The sequence below is a fragment of the Myodes glareolus genome, chromosome 8 (genome assembly GCF_982192425.1).
Source record: "Myodes glareolus chromosome 8, mMyoGla1.1, whole genome shotgun sequence".
Classification (NCBI taxonomy): Eukaryota; Metazoa; Chordata; class Mammalia; order Rodentia; family Cricetidae; genus Myodes; species Myodes glareolus.
Window position 1 is genome coordinate 30,592,648 of NC_142033.1, and position 25,424 is coordinate 30,618,071.

A 25,424-nucleotide genomic window follows, 5' to 3' on the forward strand; every position below is an offset into this window, starting at 1 on the left:
TAAGTTCTAAATGAAACCTGGAATCCAGTTTAAACAGTGAATTCATTAGATCTGTGGCACACAGAAGAATGTGAAATGCTTGTCTGTTTTGGATTGTCCATGCATAGTCTTGTCATTAGCAGTACCAGCTTCTGGTTTTTCCTAACATCTGCTTTTACGTTAACTTCTCAAGGGAATGGGTCTTGTAAATCATGTTTTTACTGAAGATAGTTTGAAGAAATTATATGTCTCAAATCTTGGAATTGGTCATACGAGATACGCCACGACGGGAAAGTGTGAGCTGGAGAGTTGCCAGCCATTCGTTGTTGAAACTCTGCATGGGAAGATAGCTGTGGCCCATAACGGTGAACTGGTAAATGCAGCTCGGTTAAGGAAGAAGGTGAGTTGGTTCTTTACTGGCTCCTTGGGTGTTATGATAGTTAATGAAAAGACACTGACGATCTCGATCTAGGGCATCTTCTAATTATTGCCACTTGTTACCTCGGTTCAAGAAACCATTGCATCAGAATTGCCTGGCACGCTTGCTCTGACTCCAGATTCTTGTATTCCCCAGGAGACCGGAAGCAATGCCTCTTTAGTGCTGTGATTTAGACCATTGATTTATGGGGCTGTCAGCAGCATGAGGAATGGCTGTCACGATCCTCTTATTGCTTTGTCCTCTGTTCAGAGTTTGTGTGAAAGGAAAACTAAGCATTGTTCCCTGCATCCAGACTCAGCACAGCGTACTGCTATGACCAAACATGGAATTTCTTAATCCAGCCTGTTGGTGGCGTATCGTTCCAGTCCCCTCTGGTGCCATGTGTTAGAGCTCATTCTCAGGAGGCTGAAGCCCAGTTCAGATGCCCACGCCCAGTCTAGACCCTGAGCACTTAGGGCCTATAGGCTGTGAACTGAGATCCCACATCCCTTCCTTGATTCCACTTGGTAAGGGAGTGGCTCATGCAACTCAGAAAAATGTTTAATTTATGCGTATTGATTTATTTGAAGACATTTGAAGGATGCAGAAAGGGTGAAGAGGCGGGTTTGCAGCGTTTGTGGGAGGGGGCATGGGGCCTTGGTGCCCCTGAACACCACTCTCCAGGCACCAATCAGAAGCTCCATGGACCTGGTCTTTTAGTCCTGTAGCTTGGCCTTTGGCGGTCAACTTGACCCTCTAGTCACGCCATTGGTTTCCATGTTAGCTGCCCTGTATCCTGTCGCTGTCAAGGAACATCTACCCACCAGACATATCATTATTATATTGTTATACTAATTTCTTTTGTGGCCAGCCAGTTTGGGAATTCTGTGCCAAGAAAGATTAGGCTGAAATCGATGTGAGCTTGGCTTTTTGGCCCCCCTTGTCTCTCAAGTTAGATAAAGATATTGGAGTAAGAAATAGAAACCTGTCTGTTCTGAACATGTGTAGCGTTCTTCCTCCTTAGTCCCTAAGCAACCTGACAGTACTGTTGGTTACTCTAAGAGTAGAAAGAGGATTTAAGTAGGTTTTGTTTGTTTGTTTGCTGTTCTGAGGGCCAGACCTAAGACCTTATGTGTGCTAGACAAGCACTGTGTCACTGAGCTGTGTCCTCAGCCCATGTCAGTGTTTTTAAGGGACCAAAACATCTGCGGAGTTTGGTTTGCAGGCGTCTAGAGCTATCCCCCATTTCTTATTCTTTTCTCGTGACCAAGTCTTACTGTTGCCCAGGACAGGTCCCTGAAACTCCTCTTGCCTCCATCTTCCAAGTGCCTGGATTACGGGCATTTCTGCTACCTGAACAGTCTCAGGAAAATGCAAAAAGAAAGTGGACTATTGACTCAGAAATCTTTATCTGAAATGCTTAGGTGGGAGGTCTTTCAGATTCTGTAGTGTTCGCACCTTATGAGCTGCAACCAAGTCAACGTGAAGCCTGTATTTCATGGTACAAATTTAACATGGTGGCGAAATATAATTCTGTGTGTTTTTTGTTTGTTTGTTGGTTGTTTTGTTAAGCTGAGCTCTGCTCTGTTCACGTAGAAGTCATGAAGATGCAAAGTGTCAACAGTTCTGAGCCCACAGGGTCAGTGTTACCCCCCCCCCCCCCCCCCCGGGCTTTCATGCCGGTGGCCCTGCTTCTAGTGTTACAGCCCTGAGCTCAGGGTGCTGGGTAGGCAGAGCTGGTGACTTCGGGCAGCCTCGGAACCCTTCCAGCAGTTGGGTCTAACAGCTTCTCCCTAGCTCTGCTGCCTCTCACCTTCTCCGTGCTTCCCTCTGTCCTTTTTGTTTTGTGGATATGCGTGTGGGTCTGAGCGTATGTTTCCTCCCACACACATAATGGTGCCTCTGGAAACCAGAAGAGTGCATCAGATCCCTGGGTGCTAGAGTTCTAGGTGATTTTTGAGCTGCCATGTGGATGCTGGGAGTCCAATCTGGGTCCTCTCAACCGCTCGGTCATCTCTCCAGCCCTTGCCGCAGGTCTCTATAAATCTCTGAAGTCTTTGGTAGTCTGTGGTCCTGACCACCCCCTTGAACTCTTTAGCCTTCTTCTAGCTGCTGCTGGGTGTTCCTGGGATGAGGAACCCCAAGGGACTACCTGTTCCTCACACAGCCCACTCTGCCCACTAGACCCATAACGAAAGGCCCTAAAGAAGCAGCAAAACTAATCAAATTGGTGACTTTGCTGCAGCCGAGGTGCAGTGGGCAGGAAGTGTCCCAGGCAGCCATGGGGAGGCTGAGAGGACTTGTGTACATTTGTGTATTAGCTGACGTGATGCAGAGAGTTCCTGCCCCTGTGGCAGGGGGGCTGCGGACAACTGCAGTGCTGTCTGCGAATATCTGGATGGCTGCGAGGTGCGGGCTGCAGGCTGGATTGTATGAAGCTTCTCTGAAGCTGTCATGGCCATAGTAACTTTTGAGGGTTTTTGGCAATTGGCGAGGACCCTTTACCTCCTCCCCGCCTGAAATAAGTCTCTATGGAGTCCACTGTTGGCCTGGTTCTCCCTGAAGTTATCCTGACCCATTTATTTGGCAACTCTCAGGATTACCCAGAAAATGGTAAAATCTGAAGCTGGGGCTGTCACCTTTCCCAGGAAACTTCAGGCACTGCATATCGGGTGGCACAGCAGTGTTCCTCCCAGCCCTGCCATGATCTGGGGGCCTCTGAGATCATAGCAGCAGCTCTGTAGCCTGTGTCTCGGCTTCTGTTTCTGCTGTCGTCAGGCAAATACAGGGTGGCTCTTGGGTAACTGCTACAATGCGTGCTGTTGGACAAAAGCAGTGTGAATATGTGTCTTTTCTCTCCCATAGCTTCTACGCCATGGCATTGGGCTTTACACGTCCTCTGATAGTGAAATGATTACCCAGTTACTAGCCTACACCCCTCCCCAGGAACGAGACAATACCCCAGACTGGGTAGCAAGGTAACTAACTGTATAACTAGCCAACACTTGCAGCTCTTGCATTGAGAGCTTAACTTATATAATGTGTTAACAGCCAGATTGATTCATTCAGTTACTTGTGATTCCAGAATTAAGAACCTAATGAAGGAAGCGCCCACTGCATACTCTCTGCTCATAATGCACAGGGATGTCATTTATGCAGTGCGTGATCCATACGGAAATCGTCCTCTCTGCATTGGTCGTCTTATTCCAGCGTCTGATATGAATGACAAAGGTAATGAGCTTCAGTAGGAATTCGATAATTCGATAATTAATAATGCTTTTCAAAACCATTGTTTCTATTGGCAAGACTTTTCCTTTCTCCCTTTTTCTTTTATGAGCTCCCAAAATCTGTGATTACAGGAAGCTTATGGAAAGGAAGCAAGGGAGGAAGGAAAACACGGTATCTTTATTTCCTTTATGTTTTAAGTTTATGTGAGTGTGTCCCTACATTGTATGTCGGTGTGCGCTCCTCTGCCATTTCTGGAGGTGGAGATCTGGTGTCGTCCTCTATCACTCTCGACCCGTTCCTGTGAAGCAGGGTCTTTCTCTGCACTTGGAGGTTGCTTGAAGCCTACCTTAGCTGGAGTTACCGGGATGTGCAGGATACCAGGCTTATTATGTGGTGCTGGGATGGGAACTCTGGTCCTCATGATTTCACAGCAAGCTTTCTAGCCCTAGCTACTGATGTTTTTTAAAGATGTGAGCGTGGGGTAGAGGCATTCACATATATGTATGCATGCAGGTGTGCTTGCCTGTGCGTGTGTTGAGAGGCCAGAGGTCAGCTCCATTATCGTCTTTTGTTGCTTTTTCCTTTACTTTTTGAGATGGGATCTCACTGAGACCTGAGCTCACCATTCTCAGCAGTGGTGGCTGGCAGTGAGTTCTCTGGGTCTTTCCCAGCGGTGGGATTCCATGTGACTTCTGGCACGCTCAGCCTTGGCGGGTCACTGGGATCCAAAGTGAGCCCCTCGTGTACACGTAGCAAACACTTCCCTCACAGAGCCACTCGAAGATCCTGGTTTTAGTTTTAAAGTGTATTTCCCGGGCTGTGTCTGATTCCTTAGTGCATTTAATACTGTGTTCCTATTTTTCTCTGAATTGCCAGTTCATATTTTTGCCTAACCTTTTTATTTGTGCAGTGATTTTTCTTCGTGATGTATCGCCTGTGTTATTCGAACCACATCATAATGTTATTGGGAATCATGTATTATTTATTATCTTATACTGGAACCACCTGCTTTTATTGTGATGCTAATAATAGATTTATATATTTGATGTTTAGCTCTTATGAAATATTCTCCTTTTTTAAGCTCTTTTTTAAAAGTTATTTTACAATTTTGTGTTTGAATCCACACAAATGACAGTGGCATGGGGGTGGGGTCAGAGGACCTCATTCTCAAGCATGGGAGTCCTTTCTCCTCTGCCATGTGCTTTCCAGGGATTGATCTCCAGTTGAGAGACGTGAAAAATTCACTCTTGACCCACGGTGAGCCGTCTCATTGGTCTGCAAACCTCTTTTAAAAATTTCCTTGTGGGGACTGGGGATGTAACAGATTAATGCAGTGTTTGCCTGGGATGTGCAAGAATCTGTCTGGGCTTCTATTCTGGGAGCACCATACAAAAAGCAAATAGAAAACAAAGACTTTCCTGGACCCTGTGACTTAATTGATTGTCTCATGGTTTATAGAGAAGAAATCTTCAGAGAGTGCAGGATGGGTGGTATCTTCTGAGTCGGGCAACTTTCTTTCTATTGGCGCAAGGTAAGTTGTATCCTATTTATTATTCCATCGTGTTTTTAGATTCATGAGAACATTTTTCTGCCAAATTTGATAATACATGCCTATAGTCTTGGCTTCTAAAAGCCTGAGGCAGGTTGATTATAAGTGTAAAGAGAACCTGAGTTCTACATATGGCCAACCTGTCTCTCACCCCACCCACAAACAAACACAGGAAACCAGGTGGGACAGGGGAAGAGGGAGAGGGAAGGAACAGAACTGGTGTGGTTTTTTTTTGTTTTTGTTTTTTGGCATAGTGATGCACACTTGTCCCTGTAACATGAGGGGCCGGCTTGTTGGTGTATCTGTTCCCGCCCGGGACCCCAGAGCCAGCAAGTCCCAGAGAAAATCAATCACACAGAGATCTCTCTAAGTTATAAAGCTGATTGGCCCATTAGCTCAGGTCTCTTATTAACTCTTATAGCTTATATTAACCCATTATTCTCATCTATGTTAGCCATGTGGCTTGGTACCTTTTTCAGCTGTCAGCTCACATGTTGCCTCTTCGGTGATCTGGGCAGGAATGCCAGAGGAACCTCCCTGCTTCCCATAATACTCCCAGTCTCTTTTCTCCACCCCTACTTCCTGTCTGGCTTTCCCGCCTATACTGCCTGCCTGGCCAATTAACGTTTTATTAAAATATGATTGACAGAATACAGACAATTCTCCCACACCAAGTCCCAAACTGGCTAGTCGTCATTTTGAACATGGAAAATCATTTGAACCTTGAACTATGGAGTTCAATACCATCTTAAGCAAATGTGTATCCAAAAAAGAAGTGAAGAAATGTATGGCCAAGTGATGGTGACACACCTTTAATCCTAGCGCTGGGGAGGCAGAGGCAGGCAGATCTCTTTGAGTTAAAGCAGAACCTGATTTGACCAAGTTCCAGGACAACCAAGGCTCTACAGAGAAACCCTGTCTCAAAACACCTCCCATCACCCCGAAAGGAAAAAAGAAATGAGTTTGGGAATTACCGTTTTTAAAGAGAGATGATGGATATTTTTGTTCCCATGACCAATTTCTTTGCTCTAAGAGAGCACCTGTGAATTGTGTCCATAGCAATTGTGCTGACTTTAAAGTCCCAGTGCCACTCTCTGGTTCTGAAAATACTGTCTTCCAAAATGCCACAAGTCTCCAACTTGATTTGATTCATTTATTTATTTGATCGTTTGTTATTGAGTATGCATGTGCTTGTGTTTGATTCCAGGTCTCTCACTAACCCAGGCAGTTCACCTGGAGTCTGTGGCAATTCTCCTCTGCCTTCCTAGGACTAGAACTATGCGTTGAGACACAATTCCCAGCTTAGACAATTTAGTTTGTTGATTTTATAGCGACATTTATTTAGTTGTGGGGAGGGACTCATTGGAGGTCAGAAGATAGTAGGAGTCATTTCTCTGCTCCCACCTGTGGGTGCGAGAGATCAAATCCAGGTCTTTAGACTTAGCAACAGGCACCTCTACCAAAATGGCTGAAGACTTATTTCCCAAAGTAGGGACTTGGGCTGGGAGAAGGCTCTGTTGGTAAAGTGCCTACTGCCTGAGCATGTGAACCTGAGCTTAGATCCCAACACTCAACACTCAAGGGAAAGTTGGTTGCAGTGTAATCGCAGGACCTGAGGGGCAGGCTGGGAGAGGTTTCTTATTTGTTTGTTTTACATTTCTTTATTTTGTGTGCTGAAGGGGTGTGAGTGCCACAGGGCACCTGTGGAGAGACCAGGGCACAAGTTGTGACAGTCAGTTCTTTCCTTCTGCTGTGTGGGCTCCAGCAATGAAACTCAGGTCCTAGACTTGGGATCAACTGTCCTTAACCGTGCTGAACAATTTACCATCTCTTTAGGTCATGCTCCTAAGAATAAAGTAAGCCAGGCGTGATGGTGAATGCCTTTAATTCCAGCTCTCAGTAGGCAGAGGCAGAGGCAGACAGATCTCAGAGTTCAAGGCCAGCCTGGTTTCTGAGAGCTAGTTCCAGGAGAGTCGGGGCTGACAGAGAAACCCTGTCTCTAAAGAACAACAGCAACAAAAAGAATTACTCTTTACTCCTCTCAAAAAACACACAGTTCCTTTCAGAGTGAAGTGATATTATAGATTATATATATATTGTATACACTGTCATGATTTGTCAATGGGGCACACGAATGAGAGTACTTATGGCCCCTTTATTGATAAAATATAAGTCCCTTATTTTTAACATTTTCTTTTTTAAGCGTAGCAGAGTTACAGTCTTTTCTTTTGTTTTTTAAAATTTAGCATATACTCATCATATAAAATGATAGGTTTCACAGATGTCTTCTGTTTGTTTGTTCTAAGATATTCCCATGAAGTCAAGCCTGGAGAAATTGTAGAAATATCCAGACATGGTGTCAGAACTCTTGATACAATTCCAAGGTCTGAAGGAGACCCAGTGGCTTTTTGTATCTTTGAATATGTTTATTTTGCAAGACCAGACAGTATATTTGAAGGTAAGTCATTTTTTTTCTTTGACTCCTTGATAAATCTCATTTATCTCATTGAAATATGACAGTTCTTGGCCAAAGGCTGGTGTGGCACTTGGGAAGCATGTGGCTGAAGGGAAGCTATGAATATGTCACTGAGCTGCAAATCATAATTGCTTTTCTTTTAACTTGTAGATTCTGGTTCTTTTAGTTTTAAAAGGGTATAATTTTCAGATACATTTTAAGGTGGAATTTTGTACATATCACACAATTGAATCTCTCGGCTTATGTTTTTCTACTTTACTGTATCTGTATTTTCTGTTCAATCTATAAAATCCCTGAACCGGCTTTTTAGAAAGCGATATTGTTCTCAGTTAAGACAATCTGATTTCTCTTGCAAACATTCCAGGCCAGATGGTTTATACAGTAAGGTACCGCTGTGGCCAGCAGCTGGCGATTGAAGCGCCTGTGGAGGCAGACTTGGTTAGCACGGTTCCAGAGTCGGCTACACCTGCAGCTCTTGGGTATGCAGCCAAGGTATTGACTTTTAATTATTCAGTGAGTTGATCTTCTGTCTTTCAAACACATGTGGACTAGAACGGGAAAATTCACCAACTTAATGTAAGAAGGAAATGTTGGGGTCTAATGTTGATTCCTGCTCAAGAATTTTTAGCCGTTTCTTTCAACCAACTGTGGGCTGAGAGACTGGGTGGTGGGTAAAGGCTGACCACGTGAGTTTGCTTCCTAAGACCCCCGCGGTGGAAGGACAGAACTGACCCAAGTACCTTGACTTCCGTAGCAGCTCTGTGGTGTGCACATGCCCGTTCATACACACGTACACACACAAGTAGTAGTTTTTATTCACCTAAAGATGAGAATATTGGCCGTCATTTTTAATTTTGAGCAGCATACAGAGTAATGAGTTTCACTGTGACATTTTCATACGCTTGTCATTTTACCCTGTTCTTCATCATCTCTTTCCCACTGCCCTTCCTGTCACTTTGCAGTCTCTGGCTTGTCCACAGCCTTTGTGCTGTGCTGTCACCTGCCCTCCGTTACCCTGGTTGTCTTTTCCCTTATGGCCTGTTTGTCTCTCCTCCTCCCCTTTCTTTTTTCACATCTCTCTCTTTTCTTTCTCTGTCTCACATACACACACACACACACACACACACACACGTGCACACTATATTCAGGTTTGTCTAACTTCTTATTGGTGGTGTGCCCATCTTTTTCTCAGCATTTTAATCTGTTGTTATGATGACTTTGTGGGTTTCCACGGCGCTTCTTCCTTTCTTTTGGGATGGAATGTTCTTTTCTGATTCTGACTCTTCTTCATGGCGTTACTCAGAGGTCTGGCATCTTACCTGACAGTCTCTGGCCTCACTCATTGTTTGAAAAGAGAGGAAGTGCTTGTGGTCGCATAGCCCTGCAATCCCACTACTGCAGCAGTCGAGGCAGGAACACTGCTGTGAGTTGTGTGCCAGCCTGGGCAGCATACATAGTGAGACCAGCTCCAGGATGGCATCATGAATACGTGCAGTATTTAGTGGTGTCGTTGAGCATCCTTACTTAGCTTCTAAATGAAATCACGAGTGTGTGTTAGAGCAATGGGTACCTTGAGGAATGGATGAATGCCTCCTGTCGCTGAAAGGCATCCTCTCAGTCCAGTGTTGCTACTAACAGTGCATTTATTTCCCTTCTCCCAGAGTGGACTGCCATATGTGGAGGTGCTGTGTAAAAACCGATATGTAGGAAGAACCTTCATTCAGCCAAACATGAGGTTAAGACAACTTGGTGTTGCAAAAAAATTTGGCGTGTTGACTGACAACTTTAAAGGCAAGAGAGTTGTCCTCGTAGATGATTCGATTGTGAGAGGCAATACCATCTCACCCATCATAAGACTGCTCAAAGAATCCGGGGCAAAGGAGGTGAGTAATGTTGAAACAGGCCTTGTGGCACCAAAATCAACCAAGCCATGTTGGCATCAAAGTGTACGGTATCCAATGAATAGTTGTGGGATTTAACTCAGCTTCTCAGATGGCTTTGTGATACCTGAGCAGCAATATGGAGAGCATGGATTAGCTACTCTTACACCAAATGAAGTTTAATCTTTAATAGATTAAAGCTAAACATATAGGAAACAGCACTTTTTTAAATAAAATTTTTAAAATGTAACAAAAGTAGAAAAAACAAAATCAAGAATATTTGCTGTATTCTCTATTTGAAGATACAGAACCAATTCCTAATACAATGAATTTAATCCAAATTAGTTTAGTATTGCTTTATCTTTTGTAAAATAGAACTTTAAAAAGGATTGCTAAACGTGTTCTTTTGTGCTGTGTTAAATGCTTGGTTGCATGTTATAGAAGATCTTGTTTCATGTACTTCACTTTATTAAATTTTATATATTGTAGCTTTTAGAAATTGAAGGTTGTTAACATTGTTTTTGAGTCATCATGAACTATGCCTTTTAAAATTGATGCCAAACTTAATCCAGAAGCTTGTTTGTTCCCATCAGCCAGTCCTCTTGTTCTCTTTCCTTTGGCCTCTCTACTTCCTAAAACACAGTATTGAAACTGGCGGGTAAAGAAATTACAGTGGCCTTGAAGTGTTTGTGTGAAAGGCTGAAAAACTCCTTGCTTTCCTAGTGATTTAGCTTAATGAGAAAGGCATGCTGGGATAGTCTGCCTTATGTTAATTAGTTACAAATCATCAAGGGAAAATTCATGACCATATAAATAAGAAGAAAAACTGATAAAAAAGAGAGTTTAGTAATCCGGATAGAAGACCTTGTCTACCACATTCACGGTCTTTCATCTCTCTTCTTGTTCTTTGAGATAGGGCTTCTCTGTGTAGCTCTGCCTGTCTTGGAACTTACTCTGTAGACCAGGCTGGCCTCAAACTTAGAGAGCTGGCTCCTCTGCTCCTGAGTGCTGGGATTAAAGGCATTCGCAACCACCTCCCAGTCATCTCGGCCTTTTTAGATAGAACAAAATCATGCCTAGCCCTGATGCATCAAAGAGAGCAGATCAATATAGCTGGTGACTCCACTGTTCACAAATCCTAAGGCTCTCAGGTTACAGTAAATATGCTCTCCCTGTGCTGTGTGATAGAGCACGGCCCGGATGACAGCAGATCTGTTTTATGTGCGGTTTGCTGAATGTTAAAGTTTGCCCTTCACGAGACATTCTCTGCAGTGAATAACCACTGCTCGCTGACATCACACCTCGTCACCTGCATACTCTGCTGCAATATGGGTCATTCCTATTCTTCTAATGCTATTAGTGTCTGCCTTGGAGCCTACAGACCAAAGAATAATTTTAATTTCTGGCCATTTATATTTAGGAGTGTGTGCCAGTCTCGGTGGTACACACTCATAATCCCAGCATTCGAGAGTCAATGTTACTTTGGTCTAGAAAGGTAATTCCAGGCCAGGAAGGTATAGAACATGTGACCTTGGTCAAAAACAACGTGGAAGGAGAGAAGGAGATCCTATAAGGATTTTCCTATCATGAATAATGTTTTGATGGTGGTTCTGAGAAAAATTAATTGAAAGCCTTCCGCATTTTGATTGACTGGTGGCCCAGCTAGCAAAGGCATTTTCTGTCACCTCTACAGTGGATTGAGGATGCGCATTCCCATTAGTTGTCCTCTGACCTCCACATGGGCAACACGACACAGGTTTGCATAATTGTGTACATACGTAACAATAAATAAATGTAATATAAGAGGTTTCAGCATTTTAGATGCTATAAGAACATTTGTGTGGCTGGGTGTGTGAGTGCATCCTTTTAATCCTACCTAGTACTAGATGGCACAGCCAGGTTTAGCTCATTGTGTTAAAGGCCAATGTGGTCTACATAGAGAGTTCCCGGTCAGCCAAGGGTACCTAGTAAGATACTGTCTTAAAACATTTGTTATCTGGTCATGATGGTACATATCTGTAATCCCGCACGTCGTGGGTAGAGGCAGGAGGATCAGGAAGAGGTTAAAGCCAGCTGCAGGTGCTGACAATACTAACTCAAAAGACAACAAAAAGCCCCAATATTTTTCACAATATAATAATTCTAAATTAATGTTATATATCATTCCTTTGGTTTCCTGTGTCTTAGTTCGGGTTTCTAGTGCTTCAGTGAAACCCAGGACCGGAAATCAAGTTAGGAGAGGGAAGGGTTTGAGTTGTATGTACTTCCATGTTCATCACTGACAAAAGTGGGGACTGATGCCCTCTTCTGGACACTGAGCGTGAAGCACTCACATGGTGCTCAGTCAGACATGCAGGCAAAACTCAACACATAATAGAAAATGAATATATCTAATAATTTTTTAAAAGAATGAAAAAATTTACCTATTCAGTGAAATGATTTCTATGGTTTACCTTGTTGCTAATGTTGTTAATTGAATGTTCAGTAAGACAGTTTTATAGGTATGGAGTATGTATAATTAATTTACTGTGAATACATGATTTCTTTCTAAGGTGCACATTCGAGTCGCCTCCCCACCAATAAAATATCCTTGCTTCATGGGAATAAATATACCCACCAAAGAAGAGCTGATAGCCAATAAACCAGAATTTGATCGTCTTGCAGAATATCTCGGTAGGTATTAAAATTTCTGTAGATTTTAATGGTTGGTTTGTTTGATTTAAATTTTAAGTGTACTTAAAATTTAAGTGTAAAACAGCAATAAGAAGCTGATTTGCAAGATAAATTTGATTGGTGGGATGTGGCTCAGCATTATAGTTCTTGCACCACAAGTTTGGGGACCAGAGTTGTTCACAATTGCTGGGTAGGTATGGGTGCCTTTGTGATTGCAGAGTTCAGCATGTGGAGACCGTATACCCAGAGCAAGCTGATCAGCTAGACTAATGGAATCAGTGACTCTGAGACCTTCACTGTACATGGAGCCTTTCTGTCCTGTCATTTTCCGTTCTGTCCATCCCCCATGTCTCCTGCCGTAGTCCTCCTGCAGCCTCTTTTAAAATAACCACCATGAGGCTTAATATTAATTACAAACTGGCATATTAACTCAGGCTTATTAACTAGCTCTTACAACTACATGATCTGTTTCTATAAACTTGTGTATCGCCGTGTGGCCCAAGGCTTACTGGTGGTTTCTTGTCATGTAGTCCTTGGGTGGCTGAATGTTGTCTCCCTTACTCTGCCCTTCTCCCTGTATGTGCTTGGATTTCCTGCCTGGCTATATTTTGCCTAACTATTGACCAATCATCTTCTTTATTAACCAATAATAATTAAACATTCACCGCATACTGGAAGACATCCCATACCAATTAACCATGGCCTCTTAGACACACGTCCACACATGTGCATGCACATATGCACATTGGGATAAAAGCCATTCTCATTAGTAACAAAACTTGTCTTTTAGAAATAATTTAAACTAACGATTTCAGTTCCTGCTATATGTGGTGGCATATGCCTTTAATTCCAACACTGGAAGCAGGAACAGCTGGATCTCTCTGAGTTCAAGGCCATGGCTACAGACATTTCTTTAAAAAAAAAAAAAATAAAAGCCTGTAGCAAAAAGTCAGTCTCAGTGTGTTCTTGGTTTGTGATTTGGTGTTGAGTTCCAAGAAATGCATCCTGGCTTAGTCCAGGCATCAGAAGTACCAGAATGCATTTCCCTTCAAAACAACAAATTTAATAAAAGTTTTCAGACCTGGAAAATAAATGCAAAACTTCATGACAGGGTATATCAGAGCCGCAAAGAAGTTCTTGGTTGGTGTGTAAAATACAGTAAATAGAAACCACTGTCAAAGCCTAGGAAGTGTGTCAGGTTTGCAGAAGCAGGGAAGGATTCTTACACACATGTAGAGCCTGTGCTGTGGAATTGAAGTTGATGCAGAGTGTGGAAAGAATGAAGTTATCCTGTTTAATAAAGAGTCAGAAACTTGGCTGGGCGGTGGTGGCGCAGGCTTATATTCTCAGCACTCAGGAGACAGAGGAGGTGGATCTCTGAGTTCAAGGCCTTCCAGGCCAGCCAGGACTGTTTCACAGAGAAACCCTGTCTCAAAACAAAAGAAAAGGAAAATAACCAGAAACATCAGAAGCTACAGAAGGAAAACAGTGATAAGGATTTAGATGCTGACAGTGACTCAGGTGACAAGGTGGCCACCGGTACAGAGTCCGCTGCCGAGGGCTCAGAAAACACACTTAACAGCCTAATGAGAGCGCCAGAAAAGGCTGTTCAAAACTGACGGCACTGGCGGGTGAGCACCATACATTCTTTATGACATTTGAGTAACAAGAGTCCAGGTTTTCACAATGAAACTTGAGTTGCATATACAGAATATATATGGAAACACACTGGCATGTTACAATCCATTTGTTTAGAAAGCCATATTGCCTAATATCAAATTATCCCATGAAGCACGTATTCTAATTGGTCTTAATAATAAAAACCCAAAGTCAGATATACGAGTTAATGCTGAAAGATCAGAGAAGCTGAGCATCCGGCCACTAGAGTTTTCCTATCTCCACCAATGCTCATATGGTACCAAGTGGAATCATCTTTGTGTGAGCTGTTTCTCTTTTAGACAGATTCAATCTTGTGTAGCCCCAGGTGGCCTTGAACTTAGAGAGATCATCTGCCTCCTCCTGGGAGCTGGGATTAAAGGTGTGTGGCTCTACTACTTGGCCTCTGTGGCTAACTAGTGACTTAGTTCTCATCTTCAGGCAAGCTATTTTTTGTTAGATCACTAACAAAATATCACTACAACCCAGTGTTGAGAATCTTTGTTTATATCAGAAGTATATCATGGAAAACTAACATGATTAGCTCATAGCGAGTACATTTCCACTAGCCTGACTTCAGGTATGTGGCTTCTAGCAAAAGCCCCCTTACATCTTACAAAGCAAAGCAGTACACATACAAAGTTGTGTGCAGTGATTTTCCTTCAAAAATATTTTTATATACTTTATTCAATGGTTTTTACCTTTTCCCAGTTTGGAAATAATGTACTCAGAAAAAATTGTGTGGACTACATCGTTAATAGCTAGAAATAAAAATCCAAATTTCATGCTCAGGTGGAGATACTGCCTGTATGGGAAACTCCTGTGAGGGTCTTCCTCATAATTGCATCCTTTCCAGAATTCCATTGTTCTGAACTCCCGCTTTGCCACCAGTATTTCTTATACACAGTGTAGGTTAGCTATTCCAAATCTACACAGAAGTAGATGGCGGTACAGTATGTTTTCTTTGTATGTATGTATATGGGACTGTCTGCACATGTAAATATGTATGTATATATTTGCTGAGCCATAGAAATCAATGTGAAACCCTGAATTAAAAAAGTTATTTTCATTATATGTTAAGTAGACATTGATTGAACACTATTCTAAAAAGTAAAAGTGCTAGGGCATTTTTTATATTAGAGATTATATAATATTTTATATTAGATGTTGATCAAAGCAATATCAGAAGAGAAATGACTACACACACACACACACACAATCAGATCTCTACCCCAGACTGACCCCCCCCCACACACACACACAGAATTAAATCCAGGGACTCCTGCTTCTTAACAAGCATTTTATCCTCAGGCCTCATTCTCAGGTCTTTCCCTCTCCTTTTAAAGGTTGGAATTGTCCTGGGTGATTTGAACTAGAGATCATCTTGTCTCTGCTTCCCAAGACACTGGGATTCTAGGTTAGAAGTCATCACATCCGGCTTCCTTTTCAGGAAAGCTAGAGGAGACCTTTCCATGCTGACGTAAACGGTGCTTTCTGTGGCCGTGCTGGGGTAGAGCGTGTTTTCCTCCCTAGAGAAAAAGCTCGTGACGTTTCCCTTTCCTCCTGCAGGAGCAAACAGTGTCATGTATCTGTCGGTGGAAGGACTGGTTTCATCTGTGCAACAAGACATCAAATTCAAGAAGCAGAAAGTGCAAAGACATGATATTACAATTCAAGAAAATGGCAACGGTCTGGAATGTTTTGAGAAGACGGGACACTGTACAGCCTGCCTCACTGGGCAGTACCCTGTGGAACTGGAATGGTAGCTGCCTGGACGGAGTTCCTTGAGACTGAAAGTGATCAAGAAGTGGTTTACATACTATCTGTTACTCAGTTGGCACAAAAGAGATACCACCTGCTTGTGTGTGTATACCTTTATAAGCTCTGAGGATTCCTGAGGTTACTAAAGTGCTATAATTGAATCATGATGATTACATGTAATACAACATGTACGGATTTTTTTATACAAGGATTGACTTTTCACCTAGGAGAAGGCAGGAGGTGAACGGTATTTCCCAGGTCCATACTTGAAGGGTTTGCAAGAGGTTAGATTAGGGATGTGTGATATACACAGGACAAGGGGCTTTATAATGTTCATGAAAAATCTGAATTCCTCGTGCCTCACAGAGATCTAATCTGTAGTCTAGTCTGTCGGTGTGGCCACCCCCTCCTCAGCACACACATTTGTGGTTCTGGGGACTAATGGAGAACTCAAAACAAAAAACAAAAGAAAAATAAATAAATAAAATCTACTTGGTAAGCTGAGGCAGAGAATTCTTGGGTTCAAGGACAATCTGGGTTTTCTGCCTGAAGATGAAAAGTGTCTTTCTGTGCCTCGGAGCCCCCATTTATTTAATGCATCTAATACACAGTAGGAACGTGAGTGAGTACATGCCATACGTAGGTGTTTAGAGGTATCATTTTACCCGTATGTTTTAATAGCGCATGATCGTTAGCTTTTGCTAAATAAGTTTTCAGTTTTGTTAGGATGGAGGGAAATGCTCAGATTTGCAGACCTTGGTCATCTCTCTTTGGGATGCACCATGATTGAAAAATATGTGAGGCCTTCTTTTTCCTACACTTGGACTCGAAGATGTGATCGATAATATTTAGTACCTTAGAATACAAGCCTAGCAAATAACTTAGTACACTGGAAGTAGAAAAGAAAAATTTGAATTCCAAGTAAGCCTTTGTCCTTAATTTGATTAGATTTGGCTGTCTGAATTGAGTGCTTGGTTGTTTACAGTCATGCATTCTTGTATACATACGGACATATGATTGAAATTGAGCAAATAGAAACATACTAGGGGCCGATTTGTTTAATGGCTAAGACAGCTACTGTTAGGGAATTAGATTGCCTGTACCCAAGTGTCAGTCAGCTGATAATCAGGTCTTTTCTGCTTTGTTTGGTTAGGTCTAGTGAGATTTTAGTTTTAATTTTTTTATGATGCAGATTTAGAGGATTGCAGGGGATTTGCTTACTAACTCATGTTTGTGTAAGACTTTTCACGTGCAAAAACATTTATTTCTATATTATTGTCAAAATTGCTGTAGTTTCCCAACCCATTTAGAAATATAGTATTTATTAATAACTGAAATTATTGGTCTGCATTTGTTATACAGTCTCATGTGTTACATAATAGCAAGGCAAGATAAACTGTTAATACTTTAAAGTCATGTGCTTTGGTGTCTGCAGTGCTCCTCTGACAGGTGCAGGCAGGTTGACTTTGTATAGCCCTAGGGCTGTTTCAGTGGGTGGAGCTTTGTATGTTAAATGCATTACTCATGGTGGACTGGAGGGTAAGGCTTTAGGTCAGTTTTAAAATGGCCTTATTTAAATTCAATATGTTTAAAAGAAACTCAGGGAAAGTATTAAAACCAAAATCTCTAATTTGACTTTGTGTTTTCCAGTGTTTATTTTGTTTTATTGGGATACTTTTATAAAAGGGTCATTTGATAATTGTACAATTTTATTATTTCTTCATTTCAACCTTTATTTCACAGGTTTCTGGTATGAATTAAATTAACATTTTTTTTTTTTACCAGTTTCAAGCCTTTTCTCTGCTTTAAATGTATATAACTAGAGTACGATATGCTGAAAAAAATATGAAAAATGTTTGAACATAGTTAATGTCATAAACTAATGTAAGCTTTTTTTAACTTTTATATGATCTTTTTTGGTGACAAATATGTTATAAGTGTGTTTACATGTGTGCTTTTTAAAAACAGTGGTCATTGGTACATTATGGTAAACACTATGAAGACGGCAGCCTCGATCATACCTGGCACCAGCTAGTTAGATCTTATTTGTCTGATTCAGGCATTTTAATAAATATCCCATCTTTTATGAGCTGTGCAAACTTTTGCCAAGTAGGAGGGCAATAAAGTAACTTGAGAATAGAATGCTAAATGAGCATGATGCAGAATGGTTTCTTTGGAAACACTGGGAGCCATGGTTGGGTGTTCAGAGTTTTCAAAGATCTTCAAAAATGCAAAGTAAATAAAAGTGATCCCCCCCCCCCATCTAGACAATGGGGTCCTATGCAGTGTTAAAAAGAAACAAGCTGCCTGCAGTGGAGTTGCACACCTTTAATCCCAGTACTCAGCAGGAACAGCAGGTAGATCTCTGTGAGTTCAAGGCCAACCTGGTCTGTGGAGTGAGTTCTAAGAGGAGGAGGAGGAGGACCAGGACTGTGAAGCACACAAAACAACAATAGCATCAAGTTGTAGGAGGGAAGAGAGAGCAAGGACAGCACTCTGGAAACATTTGACACTGGATCCTGAAGCCCACAGCATAAAATCGCCCGTTTCTAGCCTGCTGAATCAGAACTAGAAATTAAGTTGTTCCTAAACTCCCAGCCTGCTGACCTGGCCTGAAGATTTCTGACTAGTCAGACCCTGGGGTCTCACATGTAATGTCCTTAAAGACTCCATTGTCTGGTTATTTACATCCTATTGCTTTTTTCCCTGGAGACTCCAATACTGTGGCTCATTTTCTTGTAAAGCCGTGTCTTCTTTTTTCAGTCCCACCTCACTGCCTTTTGAGCAGTGGACAGTAAATCCCGTAATGCAGTAGTGGTGTATGATTTGGGATAGGGTCAGCAATTGTGCTATACATTCTATTACTAAATTGCCACGTTCTGTTTAGGCCCACTGAGAAACTTTTGGAACCCAAGCATCTTTGTCCTTTTTTTGGTACAATGTCTCAATAGAAGGCCCCAGCTAGACTGAAACTCAAGAGATCTGCCTCCTCTGCTCTGGAATAAAGATGTGTACCCACCATGTCTGTTTTTTTGGTCTGTGTGTGTGTGTGTGTGTGTGTGTGTGTGTGTGTGTGTGTGTGTGTGTGTATTGTATACATGTAAGTATAGATGAACTGAAATGCATCAGACTACCTGGACCTGGAGTCCGACGTGATTTTTAGCTGCCCGGCATGAGTGCTAATGTGTGCTAGGAACAGAATTTGGGTCCTCTGGAAGATCAAGTTCTAGTAACTCCCGAACCATCTTTCCAGTTCATTTGTGTGTGTGCACATGTAAAGAGCAGAAGACAATCTGTGGGAATCATTTCCATTGTGTGGGTTAGGCTTGCTTGTGAGTGCCCATGCCACTGAGCCACCTTGCTGCTCCCAAGGCACGTTTGTTTTTACAGCTGCTGGACCTCTGCTGTTCCCTGGAAAGTGTAGTCCACGCCCTGTCATGGAGGCGTGGGGTGGCAGCTTGCAGGAGCCACAGGGCCTGGCTTGGAACCTGTGGGTCTGGCTAGCTGATCCATGTCCTGTGGCATCCTGGGTCACCGGCCTCCAGTGTGTCCTTCTGGAGCATGCCTTACACCTACTTAGCTGCCTTTCAGTGAAAGACTTGGAAGCTCCGAGTGCATTGTAGCTAAAGGTGGCTGCGTGACATATATCAAGGTGCAGATGGGTAATTCACTATTTATAATGCCCAATATAGGTAGAGCCCTTAAAAGCAGCATTTGTTGGTATCTAAACAGCATCATTTACAAAAGTTGTAAATCGGCAAGTCGTTTAAATGCAATGGGGTAACACAAAATCTCATTGTTAGGGTTTTTTGTTGTTGTTGTTGTTTTTTAAAGGCCCCTTTTATAAAATCATAGTTGATTTTTTTTTTACTTATTTAAAACTAAGGTATTTGGAGAAGGATTGGGGGACAGCATGCTTGAGGAAGTCACACGATTATCTTACAGTTGGTTCTTTCCTCCCATCATGTGGTAGCCACATGTGGATACCAGGAATCGAACTCAGGCAAGTTCCTTTATTCCCTGAGCCATCGAGTTGGCCCAAGTATGTCTGAGCATGGAATAAATGATGTTATTTATTGGAGAGAAAAATATATACATAAATTCAATGACTGGAACAAAAACCTAGACAAGACTGAATTTTGCCACTGGGAACTTGTAAATTCAAAGTAGAAAACTCCTTACTGATTGTATTGATATTCTGTGGTGAGTTTAGTAGTTTATTATAAAAAAGACACTTTTTTTTTTAAGAACTTAGTTTATAGTCCTGTTATTCCACCTCTGTGAAGTATGTTACTAGATTATATTTTTTTGTGAGAAATTAGCAGTTATACACATGTTTGCTTTCTGGAAGAAAAGCAACTTTTAGACAAATTTTTTAAAAATTTTATTGTATGTAGGAGTGTTTTACCTTATGTGTGTAAGTGCACCACCTTCATACCGGGTTTCTTCAGAGTGTCGAATGCCCAGAACTATGTATTCCTGAGCTACCCTGTGGGTGCTGGTATTGAACCTGGGTCCTCTGAAAGAACAAGTGCTCTTTCACTCCTGAGGTATATTTCCAGGTCCAGAGGAGAGTTTTGTAAAAATAAGTATACATTGAGTATTTAAGGAAGTTTATTTGGCTGGTTCCTGTCAACATGCAGACAATACTAGCAGGAGGCACGCTACTACACTAGCCTTACATTCCAGTAAATTCACTCTGCGTACCTGTAGTGCATACCGTGCTCTGTAGAATTTGTATAATGCCCATTGTGTATCTGCGGAAAATCATCTTTTGTGTACCACAAATGTTAGTACTTCCAGAAGTGTGCATTAAAAAGAAATACCACAGGGCTGGAGAGATGGCTCAGAGGGTAAGAGCATTGACTGCTCTTCCAAAGGTCCTGAGTTCAATTCCCAGCAACCACATGGTGGCTCACAACTATCTGTAATGAGGTCTGGTGCTCTCTTCTGGCCTGCAGGCATACACACAGACAGAATATTGTATACATAATAAATAAATAACTATTTAAAATATATATATATATATATATAAAGAAATACCACAAATATTAAAAATATCTTGTATTTTTAAATTGGTACTTAGAAACCACATTTCAATTTTTTTGGCATCCTTTTGGACATTTTCAATTTTATGAGTTTAAGAAGCCTTTTTCTTTAACCAATTTGATATTAATTAGATGGCACAATTCAAAATTCATTCTATTTTGCATCAGTAAGTAAATCACTTGAGTATGAGCTGGTAATGAACTGGAATAGTTAAAATGACATTTGATAAATCTTGTTGTCTCTGATCTATGTTTATAGGTTTTCAAAAGTCCCGCTTGCCTTGACAGAAACTATCAGCTGCAATATTTTTGTTAGCATTGCTCTGTAGCATGTTTCTGTCTGTTTTGTTTGAGACAGGATCTCTCTGTGTAGCCCAGGCTATCCTGGAGCTTACTATGTATGTATCCCTGGCTGTTCAGGAACTCTTTCTATAGACCAAGCTGGCCTCACTCACAGAGCTCCACCTGCCTGTGCTTGGGATCCTCTGTCAGGATTAGGGTCATGCACCACTATTAACTCCTAATACTGTATTTAGGACCTATCCAAAATTACATGAATTGCATGTGTGAAGAATTTGTGTTTTGCAATTTTGAAAGGTCTTTAGAATATGGTAGACGATAAGCTAGTGTACTATAATTGGCTAGGTACTCTATTGTTTTGTCTGTTTTTCTACCAAAGGCCTGCCTTCCAAGTTTGAGGCCCTGGGTTTACTCTCCATCACTAAGAAAAAAAAGGGGGAGATTTTTGTCTTTCTCTAACTTTAATTCTCACAGGAATTTTTAAAGACCTACATAATTGCTTTAAACATTTGTGTATTATGTACACAGTGTTCTGCCCTCATGTATTCCTGCAGGCAGAAGATGGCACCAGACCTCATCAAAGATGGTTGTGAGTCACCACTTGGTTGCTTGGAATTGAACTCAGGTCTCTGGAAGAATAGTCTCTGTTAGCCTCTGAGCCATCTCTCCAGTCCTATGTAAATCATTTTAAAGTCACCATATAGGAACTTGACCACCTTATATGAATGTGTAACAAAAACTCCAGGAAATTAAAAAAATTAAGTGATGTACTTTAAATTCAGTTGTATTGACTATATTTTCAAAAAAAATATTTTTTTACAAGATTTATTTTGGCCTATAGAGTTATTAAGAGAAATTGTTCTTGAAGCGGACGAGTTAAATTTCAGCACCCATATGGTGGTCACAAACATCTACAACCCCAGCTCCAGGGGTTCCAACATGCATATATGTGATGAACATGCACACAGACAAAAAATTCATATACATACAGTAAATCTACAAAAAATCTTATTTTTATTTTCTACTCATGAATGTTTACCTGCATGTATTTATTTGCCATATTCATTTCAGTGGTCAAAAGAGCTAATAGAATCCCTAGGAAAGAGAGTTAGCCAGTCCTTTGGCAACTAGTGTGTTTAACCAGCTCTCCAGCCCCCTTTACTGGTTATTTTTTTTTTTAAGGTACATAACTTCTTTTGTGGTCAATTGAGGAATAAATCTACTTGTTTGTTTTTGTTTTTTTTTTTTTTGAGACATGGTTTCTCTGTAACTTTGGAGACTGTTCTGGAACTCTGTTTACCAGGCTAGCCTTGAACTCAGAGATCCACCTGCCTCTACCTAGTAGTGTTGGGATTAAAGACATGCGCCACTACCACCATTTGCTATAAATCTCCATTTCTACCTATATATTCCTATTATGTGTTATGTGTGTCACATCATTTTCACATGTTTAAAGTTCTGATCCAATGTTGATTGAACTGCCATTTGTTGGCAGAGACTGTTTGTGTGTTTCCTGGCCGCTAAGCCCCGAAATAATCACACAGAAACTATATTTTTGCAATACTGTTTGGCCAATAGCGTAAGTGCATTTCTGACTATTATATCTTAAACATTTTTATTATTTAATATTGTACTATGAGGGTTGTGGCCTACCGGCAAGGTTTCTGTACTTCTGTCTCCAGCCGTGGCTGCATGGCTTCTCACTGCCTCCACCTGCTCCCTATAGATCTCTCTTCCCGCCTGGCTCTATTTTGTTAAGCTGCCGGCTGAAAGCAGCTGTATTTCTGTCAGTGTTTTCCACAAAGTTGCCGTAGGTATTTTGTAAGTCTAGAGCATCAGTTATGGATCTTTGATACAGCTTTTTGCATGTTTTAGTAACAAAAATTACTGCCCTTACCATAAGGACAAACAGAGATAATTTATTATGAGCCAAAAATGAGAGGTCAGGTTCCAGGGACACAGATTAGGTTACCCTAAAAATTGTGTCCCGGGTGTGGAAGTAGTTCTATGAGTCTGCATAGCTGAAAAAGCCAAGGCATTTTCAAAGTCCGTTGGTGGGAATTAGATAGGTGGATTACAGCAAATCTAGAAACATTCCATTCTAAGTGTGGGGTGTCCTGAGATGACATTCACAGCTGTGGGCTTGGTGGAAGCTAGGCTGTCTTCAGCTGACAGACACTGAGGATGTCGGTACACAGCTGTGTACACAGGTTTTCTTTGGACCGCCAGCTCACAAAAAATGACAAGGAGACTTATTAATTATGAAAGCTCGGCCTATAGCTTAAGCATATTCCTCACTAGCTCTTATAACTTTAATTAACTCATTTATATTAGTCTGTGTCCTATTGCATGGTGTTACCTCTCCCATCTTGCACCTCCTGTTTCCCTGTGTCTCGTGGCAGCTCCTGTGCCTAGATTCTCTTCCTCTTCGTCTCTCTCCCAGGAAATCTTGCCTATACCTCCTGCCTAGCTATTGGCTGTTCAGCTTTTTTTACACCAACCACCGCAGCACACCTTCACACAGTGTACAAGTGTCTCACAACACAGGTGGGCAATAAACCTGCTGTCAGGATATCCTAAGACAGTTTGAGTCTGCAGACTCATTTCATCAGTTGGTCCATCTTGCCTTGCAAAATCTTCGACAGAGACATAGCTTTCATCTGAGCACTTCCTTTCAGTCGGTTCTTTCGCCTTGCTGATGACAGAACTCGGGGGCACACTGGCAAGCGGTCTGTTACTGACGTAGATACCCAGCCAATTCGGTCATTTTTACTCAGAGACGTGTTTCTTTGCTTCCTAAAACTCCCCTGACTTCTGACATTCCTCTCTGTGTAGATTCCTGGTGTTTAGACAAACCTCAGTAAAATGACTCTTCAGGCGCTGTTGCTCCGTGCAGCCTCCGTGCACTTGAACAGAACAGCTGTGTGCTTTGACGCAGGCAGCAGCCGACCCCTGGTGTGTCACACCTACAAGACAGTGCTGAGCGAGGCTTCCGAATTATGTGATTTCCTGCTAACACACTGTGATTTTGGAGGAATTTGGGAAATTGGGCTCTACTGTCAACCTGGGATAAGCGTACCCAATTGGATTTTAGGGTAATTATTTCTAGGATAAACTGATATCACTCTAAGCTAATTTATAGTTTTTAATACATAGCACACATTTTAAGCTACGGTTTTTTAGCATTAGTTTATCAATTTTCTAAAGAAGTTAAAGTACACATTTATCCTAATATCACTTTAAATTATATTAATCATTTTTGTTAGGAATTTTTCCTGACGCAAGCTCTCTGCCGACACATATTCCCAATCAAGCCAAATTAAAAAATATCCAAGTTTAATGGGATTCCTGCGTTCTGGGGTGGCCCCGGGCCTCTAACATGACCACCTGGAAGAAGGAAAAGGGACCACGTGTTTCTCCTTTGGGAGCTCACATAAATACGCAGAGGGAGTGGTCCTGTTGGCCTGACCCTCCCCATGGGAGAGGTCAGAACCTGGCATGCTGGGATTTGGAGTCCAGACGAATAAAACTCTCAGGCCTGGGGGCTAGGATAGTTGGGAGGGGCTGGGGTCTAAGCTCCCAGTTTCACAATTTTTATCATTTAGGTTGTGCTTATTAAGGAGAGACTAAAGGTTTTTACTAACAGAATATTTAAATTCCTCCAATAAAGACAATATTTTCAAAAGACAACAGCTGAAGCATTATACAGTGGTAAATCAAAGAAAAGAACTGAGACACCACTGCAGTCCTTGTCAAGTCTTTGAAAATGTTGTATTTCTGTACATTAAGTGTTAAGAGCTCGCAGATATTCACTGGGCTCAGTACAAAACGGTTATGCAAGTCTTGGTGTTTAAGTGTTTTGTAGGCTGTCAATTGGGAGGGAGATCGAGACTTGAGAGAGAATTTTAGGCCTTTTGTTAGTTTTAGGCAATTTCTCCTCCGGGGCACCTTCCAACTCTGCCACTTTTCTACACTTCCGTGGAGTTTTCCGGGAATTTCAGGAGGCCCCGGGTGCTTAGTGTCCAAAGCACGGCTCCCTGCACGTGGACCACACGTGTGCAGTATCCTGTACCATGGCAACAACGTGGGTTAAGCCAGCCGGGCACTGTACTCCGGGGCCGCCACGTGTCCTCGCCAAGCAAGCAACTCCCTGCAGGAAGGTGTGTGTGGGTGGACACCAGCGGGTCAGAAAGCCTGCTACTCACCCTCGGCTGTCGCCATGATCCTAGGTGGGAGGAAGGTGTAAGACAGCACGGGAAAGTGAAGCAGCGCTCGGTAAAACAAGACCGAATAGAGGATTAGAAGGGCGGGGAAGGGCGGTGCAAAGAAGAGGCGCAGCGGCAAAACCTGAGAAGCCTTGACACCCAAAGGCGACCGCGAAACACCGGACTGGCAGCGTCCGGGGCTGGAATCGCGGGCACCAGGATTCCCGCCGCGCATGCGCCCCGACAAGACA

At 42.1% G+C, this 25,424-nt stretch overlaps 1 protein-coding gene across 1 annotated transcript in view; it reads left to right on the plus strand.

The window, feature by feature from the left end:
• Ppat (phosphoribosyl pyrophosphate amidotransferase) overlaps positions 1 to 18,641 on the plus strand; it is a 34,072-nt gene extending 15,431 nt beyond the window's left edge. The window contains exons 3-11 of the mRNA XM_087908942.1: positions 173 to 379; positions 3,263 to 3,375; positions 3,483 to 3,628; positions 5,084 to 5,156; positions 7,481 to 7,632; positions 8,015 to 8,142; positions 9,312 to 9,533; positions 12,083 to 12,203; positions 15,429 to 18,641. Of these exons, the coding sequence (XP_087765068.1) occupies positions 173 to 379; positions 3,263 to 3,375; positions 3,483 to 3,628; positions 5,084 to 5,156; positions 7,481 to 7,632; positions 8,015 to 8,142; positions 9,312 to 9,533; positions 12,083 to 12,203; positions 15,429 to 15,625 (1,359 nt within the window). The 3' untranslated portion in view covers positions 15,626 to 18,641. The remainder of the gene's footprint in view (positions 1 to 172; positions 380 to 3,262; positions 3,376 to 3,482; positions 3,629 to 5,083; positions 5,157 to 7,480; positions 7,633 to 8,014; positions 8,143 to 9,311; positions 9,534 to 12,082; positions 12,204 to 15,428) is intronic.
• Positions 18,642 to 25,424: the final 6,783 nt, after the last annotated feature.